Source organism: Ranitomeya variabilis, chromosome 1, assembly GCF_051348905.1.
Source record: "Ranitomeya variabilis isolate aRanVar5 chromosome 1, aRanVar5.hap1, whole genome shotgun sequence".
Classification (NCBI taxonomy): Eukaryota; Metazoa; Chordata; class Amphibia; order Anura; family Dendrobatidae; genus Ranitomeya; species Ranitomeya variabilis.
In genome coordinates, this window is record NC_135232.1 from 846,761,467 (window position 1) to 846,781,801 (window position 20,335).

Consider the following 20,335-nt stretch of genomic DNA (forward strand, 5'->3'; position numbering starts at 1 on the left):
TATTAACCCGGCTTAATGTCACCTTACAATAGCAAGGTGACATTAACCCCTTATTACCCCATATCCCACCGCTACACGGGAGTGGGAAGAGAGGGGCTAAGTGCCGGAATTGGCGCATCTTACAGATGCGCCATTTCTGGGGCAGCTGTGGACTGGTATTTGTAGCCGGGGGGGGGGGGGGCAATATCCATGGCCCCTCTCTAGGCTATGAATATCAGCCCGCAGCTGTCTGCGTAGCCTTTCTGGCTATAAAATTTAGGGGGACCCCACGTAATTTTTTTTTGGGGGGTCCCCCTAGTTTAATAGCCAGTAAAGGCTATGCAGACAGCTGCGGGCTGATATTCATAGCAGGCTACAGATATTGGCCCCTAGCCGTCGGCTTTTCCCCTCTGGCGCAGAAAATTGCACTTGAGCCCACTCCATTTTTTTTTTTTTTTTTTTTTTTTTTTTTTTTTTTTTTTTAATTCAACGCTCATAAAGGCCTCTTTCACACTTGCGTCGGTACGGGTCCGTCGCTATGCATCGGGCCGACGTACCGACGCACGTTGTGAAATTTGTGCCCAACGTGGGCAGCGGATGCAGTTTTTCAACACATCCGCTGCCCATTCTAAAGTCTGGAAAGAGGGGGCGGAGTTTTGGCCGCGCATGCGCGGTAGAAAATGGTGGATGCGATTGACAAAAAAGTTCACTTGAACGTTTTTTCGTGCCGACGGTCCGACAAAACACGACGGATCCGTTGCACGACGGACGCGACGTGTGGCCATCCGTCACGATCCGTCACTAATACAAGTCTATGGGTAAAAAAGGCATCCTGCGAGCACATTTGCAGGATCAGTTTTTTTCCGCCGGATCCAGTTTTTCCGCCGGATCCGTTTTTTCCACCGGATCCGTTGTTTTCCCGCCGGATCCGTTGTTTTCCCGCCGGATCCGCTTTTTCCTGCCGGATCCGTTTTTTCCGCCGGATCCATTTTTTTCAACCGGATCCGTTTTTTCCAACAGATCCAATTTTTTCCTGACGGATCTGTTTTTTTTTCGCCGGATCCGGTTTTTTTTCCCACCAGATCCGTTTTTCCCCGCCGGATCAGTTTTTTCCCGCCGGATCCGTTTTTTTTCCACCGGATCCGTTTTTTTTCAATTGGATCCGTTTTTCCCCGCCGGATCTGTTCTTTCCCACCGGATCTGTTTTTTCCCGCCAGATCTGTTTTTTTCCGCCAGATCCGTTTTTTTTCCACCGGATCCGTTTTTTTCCGCCGGATCCTTTTTTTCAATTGGATCCGTTTTTTCCCGCCGGATGTTTTTTCCCACCGGATCTGGTTTTTCCCGCCGGATCTGTTTTTTTCCGCCGGATCCATTTTTCCCGCCGGATCCGTTTTTTCTGCCTGATCCGTTTTTTCTGCCGGATCCGTTTTTTTTATCTGATGCTGCTGCTTTCCACGGGAGATCGTCGTGGGACACTGGTGGATTTCTGCGGACAGGGAGTATATTGGTTGTTTGTTTTTTTCATATTTTTTACAGATGACACATGCTTCGGGGAGCAAAGTGACAAGTAACGGTGAGTATGTAATCTGTTTAATGTACTGTATATCTACAGGTCCTTCTCAAAAAATTAGCATATAGTGTTAAATTTCATTATTTACCATAATGTAATGATTACAATTAAACTTTCATATATTATAGATTCATTATCCACCAACTGAAATTTGTCAGGTCTTTTATTGTTTTAATACTGATGATTTTGGCCTACAACTCCTGATAACCCAAAAAACCTGTCTCAATAAATTAGCATATTTCACCCGTCCAATCAAATAAAAGTGTTTTTTAATAACAAACAAAAAAAACATCAAATAATAATGTTCAGTTATGCACTCAATACTTGGTCGGGAATCCTTTGGCAGAAATGACTGTTTCAATGCGGCGTGGCATGGAGGCAATCAGCCTGTGACACTGCTGAGATGTTATGGAGGCCCAGGATGCTTCAATAGCGGCCTTAAGCTCATCCAGAGTGTTGGGTCTTGCGTCTCTCAACTTTCTCTTCACAATATCCCACAGATTCTCTATGGGGTTCAGGTCAGGAGAGTTGGCAGGCCAATTGAGCACAGTAATACCATGGTCAGTAAACCATTTACCAGTGGTTTTGGCACTGTGAGCAGGTGCCAGGTCGTGTTGAAAAATGAAATCTTCATCTCCATAAAGCATTTCAGCCGATGGAAGCATGAAGTGCTCCAAAATCTCCTGATAGCTAGCTGCATTGACCCTGCCCTTGATGAAACACAGTGGACCAACACCAGCAGCTGACATGGCACCCCACACCATCACTGACTGTGGGTACTTGACACTGGACTTCAGGCATTTTGGCATTTCCTTCTCCCCAGTCTTCCTCCAGACTCTGGCACCTTGATTTCCGAATGACATGCAAAATTTGCTTTCATCAGAAAAAAATACTTGGGACCACTTAGCAACAGTCCAGTGCTGCTTCTCTGTAGCCCAGGTCAGGCGCTTCTGCCGCTGTTTATGGTTCAAAAGTGGCTTTACCTGGGGAATGCGGCACCTGTTTCCACACCAGACTCAGTCCACTGCTTCCTCAGGTTCCCCAAGGTCTGGAATCGGTCCTTCTCCACAATCTTCCTCAGGGTCCGGTCACCTCTTCTCGTTGTACAGCGTTTTCTGCCACATTGTTTCCTTCCAACAGACTTACCATTGAGGTGCCTTGATACAGCACTCTGGGAACAGCCTATTTGTTGAGAAATTTCTTTCTGGGTCTTACTCTCTTGCTTGAGGGTGTCAATGATGGCCTTCTTGACATCTGTCAGGTCGCTAGTCTTACCCATGATGGGGGTTTTGAGTAATGAACCAGGCAGGGAGTTTTTAAAAGCCTCAGGTATCTTTTGCATGTGTTTAGAGTTAATTAGTTGATTCAGAAGATTAGGGTAATAGGTCATTTAGAAAACCTTTTCTTGATATGCTAATTTATTGAGACAGGTTTTTTGGGTTATCAGGAGTTGTAGGCCAAAATCATCAGTATTAAAACAATAAAAGACCTGACAAATTTCAGTTGGTGGATAATGAATCTATAATATATGAAAGTTTAATTGTAATCATTACATTATGGTAAATAATGAAATTTAACACTATATGCTAATTTTTTTGAGAAGGACCTGTATATGTATGTCATGTATGTAATGTATGAATGTACTGTATGTAGTATGTATGTAGTATGTATGTATGGAGTATGAATGTAGTATATGTATGGAGTATGAATGTAGTATGTATGTATGTATGGAGTATGAATGTAGTATGTATTTATGTATGGAGTATGAATGTAGTATGTATGTATGTAGCATGTATGTAGCATGTATGGAGTATGAATGTAGTATGTATGTATGTATGGAGTATGAATGTAGTATGTATGTATGGAGTATGAATGTAGTATGTATGTATGTATGGAGTATGAATGTAGTATGTATGTATGGAGTATGAATGTAGTATGTATGTATGTATGGAGTATGAATGTAGTATGTATGTATGTAGCATGTATGGAGTATGTATGGAGTATTTTTTTTTTTATATTCAACACATTAGCCGGATGATGGGACTACTACTGTCCCATCATTGGCTAATGTGTCAATCACTGTCAGTCTAGCAGGCATCGTCCGATGGGCCTTGTAGTCCCATCGGACGATGCCTGCACAGACACAAAGACCCCCGGGCAGGCCGTACAGACCCCGGAGACGCCGTACAGACCCCCCCGGAGAGGCCGTACAGATCCTCCGGCAGGCCGTACAGACCCCCCGGCAGGCACACTCACACAGGGTTAATGCCGGCGGTAACGGACCGCGTTATGCCGTGTTTGACGCACTCCGTAACCGCTGCCATTAACCCTGTGTGTCCCTAACTTTTTACTATTGATGCTGCCTATGCGACATCAATAGTAAAAAAAAAATGTAATGTTAAAAATAATTAAAAAAAACCTGCTATGCTCACCCTCCGTCGTCGCGTCCTCTCCTTGGCAGTGCAGGCGGCAGGCTCCAGTGCCAAGGATGGTATGCGAGAAGGACCTTCCATGATGTCACGGTCATGTGACCGCGACGTCATCACAGGTCCTGCGCGCAGCCAACCCTGGGACAGGAAGCTGCCTCGTGCACCGCACACAGGCGACAGGACTACAAGGGCTCCCTCGGAAGGTGAGTATATGTTTATTTTTTATTTTAACTCTTTTTTAACCTGTTACATACGTGTCTGGGCAATATACTACGTGGCTGGGCAATATACTACGTCACTGGGCAATATACTACGTGGGCTGTGCAATATACTACGTGGCTGGGCAACATACTACGTGGCTTGGCAATATACTACGTGGACATGTATATTCTAGAATACCCGATGCGTTAGAATCGGGCCACCATCTATGTATATATGCCATGGATGAGGCCACAGTAAAGTGTGTCTTTATTTGGGACAAAAGGTAACTCACAGGTCATTGCAGTTGATGATGATGAACATACAATTTGTCATTCCTCCTACACAGTCACACACCAGGGAGGAAGCCACTCCAGCCAGTGTAATATTGCCCCTTTCTTTGGGTCACATGGTAACTCACATGCATTTATTTACAGTCCACAGACTCCACTCTCCCTCTCTGCTGTCTGCTCCTCCCACAGGAGTCACAGTCACACTTCACTGGCTGAATCTGAGAAGCTGCCAGGCACAGACAAGAAAAAAACAAAAAAAAACACTGGGCTCACTCACGCTGCAGAGCCGACTCCTTTCATTCACAGCAGGGAGCCGGCTCTTTGTTTTGGCTGGTTCACGAACGACACCTCACTAACACACACACCACTTGTGTGATAGCAGATCACAGAGCAGTCACACACAAAATGGCGCTGCCCTGTGATGCTGCTCTTCATTCTGCCCCAGGGATACTAGACCACCCAAAAGGGGAGGGAAATGCTGATGTCAGCAGTTACTGCCCAGATTTTCCAGCTAACAGTAAAGCTGGTAAGTCTTACTATAGCTGCTTGAGGTCTAAAACGGAAAATGCTCCCCCTAGTGGTCAATATATATATTTGTAAGAAAATATAGAATATTTTTCATATAGAAATGTTTGCAAACAGTGCAAACATTGCATTAATACATTTTATTTACTATTTTAAGCTTAATTTCATAAAAAAAAAAATTCAAGAAAACTGGTGGCACCTTCCCTTTAACCTACTGTCTCAATTTTACATTTATTGGTATCGATTTTTATTTTTGAAATTTACCAGTAGCTGCTGCATTTCCCACCCTAGGCTTATACTTGATTCAATAAGTTTTCCCAGTTTTTTGTGGCAAAATTAGGGGCTTCAGCTTATACTCGAGTACACACGCTACTTTTATCTCTGAATTGCTTGCTTTAAAAGGAACACAATGCCGCCATTAAACACAGATTCTAATCTGCTAATGGTTTCATAAAGCTACAGCGTGGACATTTCAGTCTAGTTATAGGAATGTTTTCAATAAATTAGGTGTTGTTAGTAGTATGTTAGTACAGACCAGGTATGTCCTACATTCAGTATCATCTGGTTATTGGTCCTTTTTGGAGATGCTAGAATTAGATCTTATTTAAGTAAAGAGGACCTGTCACCAGGTGAAAAGTGGTAATTTTTCAGCTTATTTAATTACCGCAGCTCCCATGAGTATTCAACTTGTTATCATTTTTAAAACCTACTATATAGTTGAAAAGCTATGGGTGTTTTTTTTTATTGTCTTTACAAGGGGGCGTGGCTCACACAATTCTGGCCTTAGGTGGCTCTGCATTATTATGCAGGGAGCCACACCCCCTTGTTTCAGATCAAAAATTAGCATTAATTAAATAGGCCCATATCTCGAACTGTATGGTGGAAAGAAGAAACTGGAATATTTAGGTAAACAGTGGGAATAAAATAATAGCAAAAATTGGTCACTTTTAATCTGGTGACGTCCTCTTTAAAAGGGGATATCTGGAATGTCACGTCAACAGAGCAGGGGCCTTTTTTCAGCTCTGCTCTGCTGACAGGGCGGGACTGCCAATGTCATTCTGACTAACAGCCAACACCCCGCTGCCTAACTGGGAGAGTCAGCTGCCAATCAGCAGGATATTGGCAGTTAGGCCCCATCGGAAAAGAAGCCGGTACTCTGTCGAAATGACGTTAGAGGCAGCTGAATCGCCGGCAGGAGCAGCCTGTGACCGCTCTGTGCTGCAAAAGAACAAAGTCGGGCACAACAGGCAGGTAAGTAGCAACTGTCTGTCTGTTAGTGCTTAAGCACACTTATTTTTTACAAAGTCCCAGATATCCCCTTTAACAGGAGTGCGTGATATTAGCAAGACAAGTCTGTTTTTCCCCAGAAACATCGCCACTTCTGTTCATAGACTGTGACTGGTATGGCATTGACTTTAATAGAGTTGAAAAGCAATAATAGACACAGAGCCATTGGACAAGAGGAAAGAAAAAAAAAAAAAAGATCATTGATTGTAATCTGATACAACCCATGGAAATTGCATAAATACTGCTCATATTAAAGATTAGTTCATTAGGGGTCTACAGGACATGGGAACAGACAAAGCTAAACCAACACCAGTTAGTGAGTATGTGGGATGAGAACGGCATGCAGACACCAATTTTACCTTCAGATTCGGCTGCAAAGACATGGAAGAAAGAAAGAGAAGTTTACAACACAAGACAGATAAATGAAGGCTAGAATATACAAGGTATACATCGGTGGTGATGGGAGCATGCCATGTTAATAAGCCACACAGTCACATACGACAGAGACCGAGCAACGCTGCAACGGCGGAGCTCCTGTTATAGCAGGACATCATTCACGCACAGATCTGCCTGGCTACAAAGCAAAATAACGTTAATATAATACCAAAACCAGGCAACATACTCGATACTGAGAGGAATAGGGTAACACTAAGTAGTGCCCAGCAACCCCTCACCATAGAAAACCAACTCCATAAAAGCGATATGAAAATGGGAGAAACTCAGGAGTATAAGGATAAGAAATACTTTATTGTTACATATACATAATAGTTACTTAGTACCAAAAGACAAACATGATAAAAACCAGGATGGTGATAAGAGTGGATAAGGATCACCAGGTGTGCCACATCTATGGGGTCAGCATGCATACAGTGTAAGTAAGAGACCTCTGCTGTAATGGCACATACATACGTTGGCACAAAAATAATGATGAACAAGGTTACTCTTACCGCTGCTGAATCCCAAGATGATGCACACCTGGGGACCGTACCTAGGGATCCACCCTGGTGTGCATCATCTTGGGATTCAGCAGCGGTAAGAGTAACCTTGTTCATCATTATTTTTGTGCCAACGTATGTATGTGCCATTACAGCAGAGGTCTCTTACTTACACTGTATGCATGCTGACCCCATAGATGTGGCACACCTGGTGATCCTTATCCACTCTTATCACCATCCTGGTTTTTATCATGTTTGTCTTTTGGTACTAAGTAACTATTATGTATATGTAACAATAAAGTATTTCTTATCCTTATACTCCTGAGTTTCTCCCATTTTCATAAAGCAAAATAACGGCAGAAATTCAAGAAGTGTTACCGGCGTTGCTACCATCTAAGTGCGGACGATGCACAAACAACATTTTGCAAAAAGGTACATGGGAAAAAAAGCAAATGTGACAATGTCCAACATGATGCTGCTGCGGGCAGTGGAACGTGCATGGTGGTGGTGGGTCACTGCACCAACAAAAGCAGCCTGTCTGTTTGCCAGAAGCAGTGTTTTCGTAGGTGCTAGTTCACCTGCATCTCTGGGAAGGAGGCTCCACGAAGGGAATCGACCAACTGCATGAACAATTTGGCAAGGGAGCAAAATCAGAGTAAGCGGCTAATTCCTGAATTCATGAAGGCGGACATAACAAAACAGGTCATACATCCTTATCAGGTCTAATGCAAACTAGCAGCAACTCCAAGATGTCCTACAGGTATGTCCAAAAGTGGTGGCGCTGGGGTGAGAAAAAAGCAGCAAATAACGCACAGTCTCCAACAACTGAAATGGCGAGTAACAGTGAAGGATAAAAACATGTACTCCACTACTAATCGCCAAGAAACCACATCAAATTATTTTACTGCCATGCTGCAGCATAGGTGCCATGTGTGAACAAACCCTAAGATGTAACCTGTGCTAAAGAGATCAACCTACTGCAAACACGCAAGGCTAAGGGTACCGTCACACAGTACCATTTTCATCGCTACGACAGTACGATTCGTGACGTTCTAGCGATATCGTTACGATATCGCAGTGTCTGACACGCAGCAGCGATCAGGGACCCTGCTGAGAATCGTACGTCGTAGCAGATCGTTTGGAACTTTCTTTCGTCGCTTGATCACCCGCTGACATCGCTGGATCGTTGTGTGTGACAGCGATCCAGCGATGTGTTCGCTTGTAACCAGGGTAAACATCGGGTAACTAAGCGCAGGGCCGCGCTTAGTAACCCGATGTTTACCCTGGTTACCAGCGTAAACGTAAAAAAAACAAACAGTACATACTCACATTCCGGTGTCTGTCCTCCGGCGTCTCAGCTTCTCTGCACTGTGAGCGCCTGCCGGCCGGAAAGCGATCACAGCGGTGACGTCTGACGTCACCGCTGTGCTTTCCGGCTGGCGCAGACACAGTGGAGAGAAGCGGAGACGCCGGAGGACAGACACCGGAATGTGAGTATGTACTGTTTGTTTTTTTTACGTTTACGCTGGTAACCAGGGTAAACATCGGGTTACTAAGCGCGGCCCTGCGCTTAGTAACCCGATGTTTACCCTGGTTACCCGGGGACTTCGGCATCGCTCCAGCGCCGTGATTGCACCGTGTGACCGCAGTCTACGACGCTGGAGCGATAATCATACAACGCTGCGACGTCACAGATCGTGCCGTCGTAGCGATGAAAATGGTACTGTGTGACGGTACCCTAACTGTTAGGAATTTGGAGTGTCATAATCTATTCCTTCTTTTGAAGATTTCCTAAATAGTGATGAGCGAACGTGCTCTGATAACATATTATCTGAGCATGCTTGTGTGCTAACTGTCTTCAACAGGATTTCTTGCAGCTCTTCTGACAGCCACAACAGTCTAGGATTGAACAACAGACAATCCATGCATGTGTTGCGGCTGTCGAAAAGCCGCGGGGACTAGAGCATAGTAGTCGAGCACGCCGAAGATACTCCGTTAGCACACAACCATGCTCGGATAACACCTTATATCAGCGCGTTCGCTCATCACTAATCCTAAAGAACATTCAAGTCTGTGAACCCAATGTAAAATCCAGGGATGACCAAATTCTACCTATTAATATGTGTGGAAGTCACTATTTTGCAAACGCAAAATTGTCTCAAGGAGCAGCATCACTGGTATTAATGTAAATATGTAGTACGTCCTCAAATAGCTTTCACGGTTATCTGTCCTACAAACATACATTTTTATCACAACTTCCAATTTACATTGTTAGGCTAGTTTCCCATGAGTTTTGTGCAGCAAGTTGTTTCTCAACCTGATGATGATCCTAGCGCACAAAGCCAGGCAGAGAAAAGTTGCATGCAACCTCTTCTGTCCAGCTCAGCCTGGTGCCGACCACACAATTAATATCATAGGGAACATACAGGTACTTAACACAAAATTAAAACATCATCAAAAAGTTATTGTATTGAAGAACTGAAATAAATTAAGTGAAACTCATATATTATATATAGTCAATAAAAACTGAGTGATCTATTTCAAGTGTTTATTTCTGTTAATGTTGAGGATTATGGCTTACAGCCAATGAAAACCCAGAAGTCATTATCTCAGTAAATTAGAATAATTACAAAAAAAACACCTCCAAAGGCTTCCTAAGCGTTTATAAAGGTCCCTTAGTCTGTTTCAGTAGGCTCCACAATCATGGGGAAGACTGCTGACCTGACAGATGTCCAGAAGGCAGTCATTGACAGACTCCACAAGGAGGGTAAGCCACAAAAGGTCATTGCTAAAGAAGCTGGCTGTTCACAGAGTGCTGTATCCAAGTATATTAATGGAAAGTTGAGTGGAAGGAGAAAGTGTGGTAGAAAAAGGTGCGCAAGAAACTGGGATAACCGCAGCCTTGAAAGGATTGATAAGAAAAGGCCATTCAAAAATTTGGGGGGAGATTCACAAGGAGTGGACTGCTGCTGGAATCATGGCTTCGAGAGCCACCACACACAGACAAATCCAGGACATGGGCTACAAGAGTCACATTCCTTGTGTCAAGCCACTCATGACCAATAGACAACGCCAGAAACATCTTACCTGGGCCAAGGAGAAAAAGAGCTGGACTGTTGCTCAGTGGTCCAAGGTGTTGTTTTCAGATGTAAATTTTGCATTTAATTTGGAAATCAAGGTCCCAGAGTCTGGAGGAAGAGCGGAGAGGTCACAATCCAAGCTGCTTGAGGCCTAGTGTGAAGTTTCCACAATCCGTGATGATTTGGGGAGCCATGTCATCTGCTGGTGTAGGTCCACTGTGTTTTAGTCAGTGCAGCGTTCTACCAAGAAATTTTAGAGCACTTCATGCTTCCCTCTGCTGACAAGCTTTTTGGAGATGGAGATTTCATTTTCCAGCAGGACTTGGCACCTGTCCACACTACCAAAAGTACCAATACCTGGTTTACAAACAACAGTATCACTGTGCTTGACTGGCCAACAAACTCGCCTGACCTTAACCCCATAGAGAATTTATCAGGTATTGTAAAGAGGAAGATGAGCGACGCAAGAATGCAGACGAGCTGAAGGCTGCTATCAAAGCAACCTGGGCTTCCTTAACACCTCAGCAGTGCCACAGGCTGATTGCCTCCATGCCACGCCGCATTGATGCAGTAATTGATGCAAAAGGAGTCCCAACCAAGTATTGATTGCATTTACTGAACATACATTTTAGCAGGCCAACATTTTGGAATTTAAATCATTTTTCAAGCTGGTGTTATGAATAACTCTAATTTACTGAGATAATGACTTTTGGGTTTTCATTGGCTGTAAGCCATAATCATCAACATTAACAGAAATAAACACTTGAAATAGATCACTGTTTGTAATGACTCTACATAATAATATATGAGTTTCACTTTTGTATTGAAGAACTGAAATAAATTAACTTCTTGATGATATTCTAATTTTGTGAGAAGCACCTGTAGGTGCTCCTATAGGAAACTGCAAGATTAATTGTGCCATCAGTTTCAGAGCTCGTTCACACGACTAAAATTTCAGTGCGAGTGCTATCCATAAAAAAAAATAAAAAAAACGGACAGCACTCGGACCAATGTTATTCAATGGAGCAGTGCAGATGAGCGTTTTTTTTTTTTCACCGACCAAATCTGCCTCTGAAAAAAATTGCAGAATGCACTAGTTTCTTCCGTAAACTGAGTTACACTTGCCCATTCAAGCATATGAGTGCACACAAAAAAAACCAAAGGATTCCATAAGGAGCCATAGTATAGCTACTGTTTTTTACGGAAACGTTGCAATTCTGTAACATAGGAAACTAAATGGTTTTCTGGTGTTATTCCAAAAAAAGCATTGTACTCGGACTACACACAGGTGACAAGTGAGTAAAATATTGTCAGTTTTCAGCATGAAAATGAACAATGTTCTATAAGCCCTTGTGAACCTGCCCTCACAATACAATGAATAGACATATATAGAAGGGTCTTAGAAGTTATTTTAAAGGAGGAGCCCAATTCTAACAATCCTTGATAATCAACTAATAGCCCTAGTTGCTATGGTTAAATGGTTGTTTCCATCTCAGCTTTTCATGGCTAATACATGAACAACTCTGTCCACTGGAGTTAGGACTACGACATCAGCCTAACCTACATTGTTTCTGCAATGCTGATAAAAGTTAAAGACAGTTACAGAAATATTAGTTGGAGATGGACAGATGTCATCTCATACTTACTGTACATAGGCGGCTATGTGGGGGCTCATACTGTACATAGGAGGCTATGTGGGGGCTCATACTGTACATAGGAGGCTATGTGGGGGCTCATACTGTACATAGAGAGGTTATGTGGGGGCTAATATTGAATATAGGAGGCTCTATATGGGCTCATATGGTATATAGACAGGATGTGCGTGCTCATACGTTATATAGGGGGATGTCAGCTTACTTAACCCCTTCACCCCCGGAGCTTTTTCCGTTTTTTCATTTTCGTTTTTCGCTCCCCTCCTTCCCAGAGCCATAACTTTTTTATTTTTCCGTCAATTTGGCCATGTGAGGGCTTATTTTTTGCGGGACGAGTTGTACTATTGAACGACATCATTGGTTTTACCATGTCGTGTACTAGAAAATGGGAAAAAAATTTCAAGTGCAGTGAAATTGCAAAAAAAGTGCAATCCCACACTTGTTTTTTGCTTGGCTATTTTGCTAGGTTCACTAAATGCTAAAACTGAGCTGCCATTATGATTCTCCAGGTCAGTACGAGTTCATAGACACCTAACATGACTAGGTTATTTTTTACCTAAGTGGTGAAAAAAAATTCCAAACTTTGCAAAAAAAGAAAAAAAAAAATTGTGCCATTTTCCGATACTCGTAGCGTCTCCATTTTTCGTGATCTGGGGTCAGGTGAGGGCTTATTTTTTGCGTGCCGAGCTGGCGTTTTTAGTGATAGCATATTGGTGCAGATACGTTCTTTTGATCGCCCGTTATTGCATTTTAATGCAATATCGCGGCGACCAAAAAAACGTAATTCTGGCGTTTCGATTTTTTTTCTCATTACGCCATTTAGCGATCAGGTTAACTCTTTTTTTTTATTGATAGATCGGGCGATTCTGAACGCGGCGATACCAAACATGTGTAGGTTTGGTTTTTTTTTTATTGATTTATTTTGATTGGGGCGAAAGGGGGGTGATTTAAACTTTTATATTTTTTTTATTTTTTTCACATTTTTTTTTTTTTACTTTTTTTTTCACTTTTGCCATGCTTCAATAGCCTCCATGGGAGGCTAGAAGCTGGCACAACGCGATCGGCTCTGCTATGTAGCAGCGATCATAAGATCGCTGCTACACAGCAGAATTGCAGGTGTGCTGTGAGCGCCGACCACAGGGTGGTCTCAAGGACCTCTATGGTTACCTTCCTGACACATCGCCGACCCCCGATCATGTGACGGGGGTCGGCGATGACGTCATTTCCGGCCGCCCGTCCGGATGCGGTAGTTAAATGCCGCTGTCTGCGTTTGACAGCGGCATTTAACTAGTTAATGGGCGCGGGCGGATCGCGATTCCGCTCGCGCTCATTGCACGCACATGTCAGCTGTACAAAACAGCTGACATGTCGCGGCTTTAAGGTGGGCTCACCGCCGGAGCCCACCTTAAAGCGGGGGTTCTGCCAGCTGACGTACTATTCCATCAGCTGGCAGAAAGGGGTTAATTCTGCTAAATATTAAGAGATACAATTAAGATTAATATAATTACAATTAATATACTAATATTAATATTGTGCACAATTAATTTCATCATATTGGTTCGGCCCTCCACAACAGTCAAGGTCTCTCATGTGGCCCCTCGGGAAAATTAATTGCCCACCCCTGCTATCTAACCATGGTGGACACTTAGATCTGTGAAGGAACTCTCTATGCAAAAAATGGTAGGATGCTTTTAGCTAAGACTACTTGTTGAGTTGTCTCATCTTTTTATTTTTTGGGGGTTTTTTTTTAGATGCACTGGATAACAAAAAAAAAAAGCCCAGGTTATTAAGAGACCATGGAACCGGCAGTTTAAATGGTAACTACTTGCGTATATTAGGCACTGTCACAGTGATATCACGTTCATGGAGAACATTTCATGTGTTTTCTCTACAAGGGATGGGGACTATAAGACGAATGCACAATAAATAAAGAGAACTTCTGGCTGTGAGACAGACAGGCGCTTACTGTTAGCTGAATAATGTAAAATCATTTCAGTGGATGATGATGATATTTTTGTGAAAACTTCATTCAGATTTACAAATGGTAAGTGCAAGAGGTGAGTAATAAGAGAGCATCTAGGTGAGACTCATGACTTACCTGCCTCTTCCACATCATTAGACATGATGTTGTAGAGTGTGTCCAGAGCATAGCCGATTATTTCAGAATCAGCACTGAAAGATACAATGTACATTGGATAAACCGTTCAGTATTAGGATATGTTTAGGTCTATGAAGTGTAAGGGTGTGTTCACGCTACATCTTTTTTCGCCATTTTTGTGGAAAACAGCAAAAAATACACAAAAGGATGAACATATTCATCTCTATGGAAAAACGACTTGTTATTTACATTACATTATATATTTCTGCTTCTTTCAAACGCGTCAGGCCTTCAAAACGCGCCAAGCTGGATTTAAGGGTTTCTGAGAAGAGGAGAGTTTCCTAAGGTGTCTTCTGCTTGAAAAATGGACATGTTTCACTGCTGGAAAAAGACACAGTGTGGACATACCCAAAATCTCTTCTTAATGCACTTTTGTCTCCATAGGAGAACAGAAGATGAATAGAAAGGCACCTAGCATGTAGAATGGGCAGGAGAGGTTCTGCACAACCATGAAAACCAATATAACTGGTCGTGTGCACGAGCCCCAAGTCAGACAACTCGGCTAATAGCTAAGGCTTTGTTCATGGAGGGTTTAAAATGGATCAGTGGTTGTGCATTTGCCCTGCCGATCTGTTCATTAACCGTAGGACCACACAGAAATATGGATTACTAGGGACCCTCTAACGATCAGACATTTTCTAGTGTATAAATACTTGATAAATGTCAATTTTATGGACACACCTCCATGAAGAATTCACACATAAAATACTATGGAGAAGAATTGAATTTGTGCTTCGTACACAACAAGCCCAGTTAGAACCACTGACTGAGGAGTCAACACTTCAGTATATACAGAAGTGTCCTTTGGGACATGCTGAAAACCAGTGTAAGCATACTCCCGGCTATTTATAAGAATGAGAGCAGAAAAGAAAATGGTGTTGCCCACTGAGACCTCTGCCTTTTGCTACATTAAAGCCAAAACATTCACTTCAGGTTTATTGCTTTGTTTTCTATCCATGTGCACGAAAACAAATAAATAGAAAATATGAGAACTAATCATTTGTATTGAGATCAAGGTTTCTGGTAGTAATGCAAGTATAAAAGGTTAAACGTGATGAACAAACGCCTTTTTTCAACGGTAACTTTATAACTAGATGAAAAAGTAATTGTCCCTTACCGGTCAGACTGTAATACACTCAGCAGATGGTCCATTGCCTGGGTGCCAACCTCAAGACGATATTTCTGGTCATAGAAAGAGAAAATAAATGTTTTTATTGGCTTATTAAACTACATGGGCTTCAATATAACAACAAAAAACAGAAGGTGTTCAGGATGCTGACCTGAGAGGACGCATGTGAGAGGAGTTCGCGCCAGGAGCTGCTAAAATAAGGGCTTTCCCACTAAAGAACCGGCCAGCAGATCTATCTGAATGGGTCCCTGGTAGGGCAAGACCCATGACCGCATGCACCAGCTATAGCACTCAATGCTTTGCTCATCAAGGAGCTGACGGGCTCCCGCATCTCAGCACCATCCTGGCCTATGATGGACATAGCCCCTGCACGCACGCTACGGAGATTTTTGTAGTCGGCACTGAGGTAGGAGAGGCTCCAGTCACTTCAATAATGGAGAAGAATCTGGCTGGGAATCTTGGCCCCATCTCTTTATCTGACTTCCCGCAGACGTATCTTGAGCTAGGGTTGTGTGCCCCTCAGCCTACCTCCCAGAACAGAGGCCTGACAGCTCACCCTGGACTTGGGCATAGAACATAAAAAAGACCTTCCTGAGTCCACCCCACCGCACTCTGGCCCTCGGACCCAAGTTCCCCCAGACCAGGTATATCATTTTCTAAAAGGACAAAAATACAGCAAAAAGGCAGAGATCTTTACCTGCCCAGGTCTCCAAACAAATGCACTAGCAGGATGCAGTGGACCCATGTAGTTAAGATAGCAGTAACACAGGTGCAAGAATACCGATGAGGCAACTGCTCACAGCCTACCAATTCATGGAGGGGGTGGTTGCTTGCTATATTTATGCACAATAAAGACTTGCATGTGGCGCTTTTCACACTATGGCAATGCACAGCATCCAGGTTTTTTTTTTTTTTTTTTTACTCAAATAAATTTTTATTTAGGATCACATGGCAATTAACTTGTTACATTCTTATATTTCAATACAGAGTTTTCACCCCAAAACAGACCCCCCCCATTCCCAACTTAATCCACCCCCTCCCAAACAGACAGCCCATCTCTTTTAATAACTTAACCATCGGGATTATAGAGTTTCTATCATCTCATGTAGATCTGTATGCCTCACACTATACACCCTTCTTTTATTATGAACCTATCCCATGGCGAGCCGCGAAGACCACAATTTATCGAAGGTTGCTATTTTCCCTCTTTTCTTATAGACTCCTTTTTCTAATATCAGGCCCTGTTTTACATACTGAAGGACAGCATCCAGGTTAACAGCCCAGTAGTTACACCCTTCTATTAGATCAGGCGGGCTGCCCAGCGCCATCAAAATGCATTCCATGTGAATAGGTACCACAGTTTACAAGATATATCATTTTCTAAAAGGGCCCAATAATACTAGGACCTTGGTGAGGTCACATACCTGGGAGGAACTCCACTGAAACTAGGCCACAATAAGGACACAGAGGGATGGAACTCATCCCCCGCTCCATCAGATTATGAATGGATGGACATGGGTCTTCCTCATCCTTCTCTACTTGCAAGAAGTACCTACGCCACTTGCCTACTAAGGAGGACTTTAAAACTTTAATTACAGAAGTAAAAGAAGCTTGTAGATCTGAAATTGCATGTGTCAGACAAGATTTGCAGCACCTCACAGGACACTCTGGAGGGGGTCCAAGATGTTACCAGATCTCATGTAGTGGGTCTTCAACAGTTGATAAATATAACAAATGAGAGCTGTGGAAAACCTACATACTCATATTGAGGACATTCAAAACAGGGGAAGGAGGTGCAACATGAGAGAACGGAGTATACCTGAATCAAACGTTCAAGAAGACCCTAAAGTATTGCTGCAAACAATCTTTAAATCTATACTGGGAGACCCTCCAACCTCAACTATCAAACTTTACAAAGTATATCAGGCCTTTAAACCTAAAGGTTCACCGATAGACGCCAGTGACATACTGATAGGGAATTTAGATAATGAGCCCTGTTATGACCTGGTGGTTAAGGAGCAACACTGATATGACCTGGTGGTTAAAAGGAAACATGGGACAAGCTCTGAGGAGGTGGTAACTTTACTGACCGCAAATCCTAATCCTAACACCAACACTAGAAATAGCCGTGGGACGTTCCTGTCACTCCCTAGACGCCTCGTCACAGCGTGGGAACTAATTACCCCTAAAGATGGAAACAGAAAACTATCTTGCCTCAGAGAAATTCCCAAAAGGAAAGATAGCCCCCAACAAGTATTGACTGAGTGGAGAGGGAAATGACATACACAGAAATGAAAACAGATTTTAGCAAAGGAGGCCAATTCTAATCTAGATAGACAGAAATAGGAAAGGATACTGTGCGGTCAGTATTAAAACCTAAAAATCCACGCAGAGTTTACAAAAATGATCTCCACACCGACTCACGGTGTGGAGGGGCAAATCTGCTTCCCCAGAGCTTCCAGCTAGCCTGAATATATCATAATGACAAGCTGGACAAAAAGAAACATAACATGAGCTGAGCAATAAAGTCCAAAGCAAATGGACAACAAAAGAACTAGCAAGAACTTATATTTTGCTGAAATGGACAGGCCATGAGAAATATCCAAGGAAAAAACTGAATCCAACCCTGAAACATTGACAGCTGGCATGAACTGAAGACCAGAGCCAAGTTAAATAGCAAGGCCAGGAGAAACGATAAGTGAAAGCAGCTGCTACAGCAAAACTCAAGGAGCAGCAGTTCCACTCGAAACCACCAGAGGGAGCCCAAGGGCAGAACTCACAAAAGTACCATTCACAACCACAGGAGGGAGCCCAAGAACGGAATTCACAACAGTACCCCCCCCTTGAGGAGGGGTCACCGAACCCTCACCAGAGCCCCCAGGCCGATCAGGACGAGCCAAGTGAAAAGCACGAACCAAATCGGAAGAATGGACATTGGAGGCAACAACCCAAGAATTATCCTCCTGGCCATAACCCTTCCACTTGACCAGTTACTGAAGCTTCCGCCTCGAAAAACGAGAATCCAAAATCTTCTCCACCACATACTCCAACTCCCCCTCAACCAACACCGGAGCAGGAGGACCAACGGAGGAAACCACGGGCGCCACATATCTCCGCAACAAAGATCCATGGAACACATTATGAATGGAAAAAGAAGCTGGAAGGACCAAACGAAAAGACACCGGATTGATAATTTCAGAAATCTTATAAGGACCAATAAAGCGAGGCTTGAACATAGGGGAAGAAACCTTCATAGGAACATGACGAGAAGACAACCAGACCAAATCCCCAACACGAAGCCGGGGACCAACACACCGACGACGGTTAGCAAAACGTTGAGCCTTTTCCTAAGACAACGTTAAATTGTCCACCACATGAGTCCAAATCTGCTGTAACCTGTCCACCACAGAATCCACACCAGGACAGTCAGAAGGCTCAACCTGCCCCGAAGAAAAACGAGGATGAAAACCAAAGTTACAAAAGAAAGGCGAAACCAAGGTAGCCGAACTAGCCCGATTATTAAGGGCAAACTCGGCCAACGGCAAGAAGGTAACCCAATCATCCTGATCAGCAGACACAAAGCATCTCAAATAGGTTTCCAAGGTCTGATTGGTTCGCTCCGTTTGGCCATTTGTCTGAGGATGAAATGCTGAAGAAAAAGACAAATCAATGCCCATTCTAGCACAAAAGGACCACCAAAACCTAGAAACAAACTGGGAACCTCTGTCAGACACAATATTCTCCGGAATGCCATGCAAACGAACCACATGCTGAAAAAATAAAGGAACCAAATTAGAGGAGGAAGGCAACTTAGGCAAAGGTACCAAATGGACCATCTTAGAAAACCGATCACAAACCACCCAGATGACAGACATCTTCTGAGAAACAGGAAGATCCGAAATAAAATCCATGGAAATATGCGTCCAGGGCCTCTCAGGGATAGGCAAAGGCAAAAGCAACCCACTGGCACGGGAACAGCAAGGCTTGGCCCGGGCACAAGTCCCACAGGACTGCACAAAAGAACGCACATCCCGCGACAAGGAAGGCCACCAAAAGGACCTAGAAACCAAATCTCTGGTACCAAAAATCCCAGGATGACCAGCCAATACTGAACAATGAACCTCAGAAATTACCTTGCTAGTCCATCTATCAGGAACAAACAGTTTCCCCACTGGACAGCGGTCAGGCTTATCAGCCTGAAACTCCCGAAGCACCCGCCGCAAATCAGGGGAGATGGCAGAAAGAATCACCCCCTCCTTGAGAATACCAGCCGGCTCAAGGACTCCCGGAGAATCAGGCAAAAACTCCTAGAAAGGGCATCAGCCTTCACATTCTTAGATCCCGGAAGATACGAGACCACAAAATCAAAACGGGAGAAAAACAGAGACCATTGAGCTTGTCTAGGATTCAACCGCTTGGCAGACTCGAGGTAAGTCAGATTCTTATGATCAGTCAAGACCACAACGCGATGCTTGGCTCCCTCAAGTCAATGTCGCCACTCCTCAAATGCCCACTTCATAGCCAACAATTCCCGGTTGCCGACATCATAATTACGCTCAGCAGGCGAAAACTTTCTGGAGAAGAAAGCACACGGTTTCATCAAAGAGCCATCAGAACTTCTCTGAGACAAAACAGCCCCTGCCCCAATCTCAGAAGCGTCAACCTCAACCTGAAAAGGGAGAGAAACATCTGGCTGACGCAACACAGGGGCAGAAGAAGTAAAACGATGTTTAAGCTCCTGAAAGGCCTCAACAGCCGCAGAGGACCAATTCATCACGTCAGCGCCTTTCTTCGTCAAATCGGTCAGAGGCTTAACCACACTGGAAAAATTAGCAATGAAGCGGCGATAAAAATTAGCAAAGCCCAAAAATTTCTGAAGGCTCTTCACAGATGTGGGTTGAGTCCAATCATGAATGGCCTGGACTTTAACAGGGTCCATTTCAATAGCCGAGGGAGAAAAAATGAAACCCAAAAAAGAAACCTTCTGAACTCCAAAGAGGCATTTAGACCCCTTCACAAACAACGCATTAGCACGAACGACCTGAAATACCATCCTGACCTGCTTCACATGAGACTCCCAGTCATCGGAAAAAAACAAAA

At 43.6% G+C, this 20,335-nt stretch overlaps 1 protein-coding gene across 4 annotated transcripts in view; it reads right to left on the reverse strand.

Moving 5' to 3' along the window:
• The window catches only part of USO1 (USO1 vesicle transport factor), a 123,528-nt gene that overhangs the window by 63,576 nt on the left and 39,617 nt on the right, over window positions 1-20,335 (reverse strand). For 2 of the 4 annotated variants that reach the window (XM_077276490.1, XM_077276476.1), the window contains exons 3-5: window positions 15,224-15,288; window positions 14,047-14,120; window positions 6,641-6,652 (exon numbers count right to left, since the gene is read on the reverse strand). In XM_077276490.1, coding sequence (XP_077132605.1) covers window positions 6,641-6,652; window positions 14,047-14,120; window positions 15,224-15,288 — 151 coding nt within the window. The remainder of the gene's footprint in view (window positions 1-6,640; window positions 6,653-14,046; window positions 14,121-15,223; window positions 15,289-20,335) is intronic. The other 2 variants (XM_077276497.1, XM_077276484.1) reach the window with 1 other exon arrangement.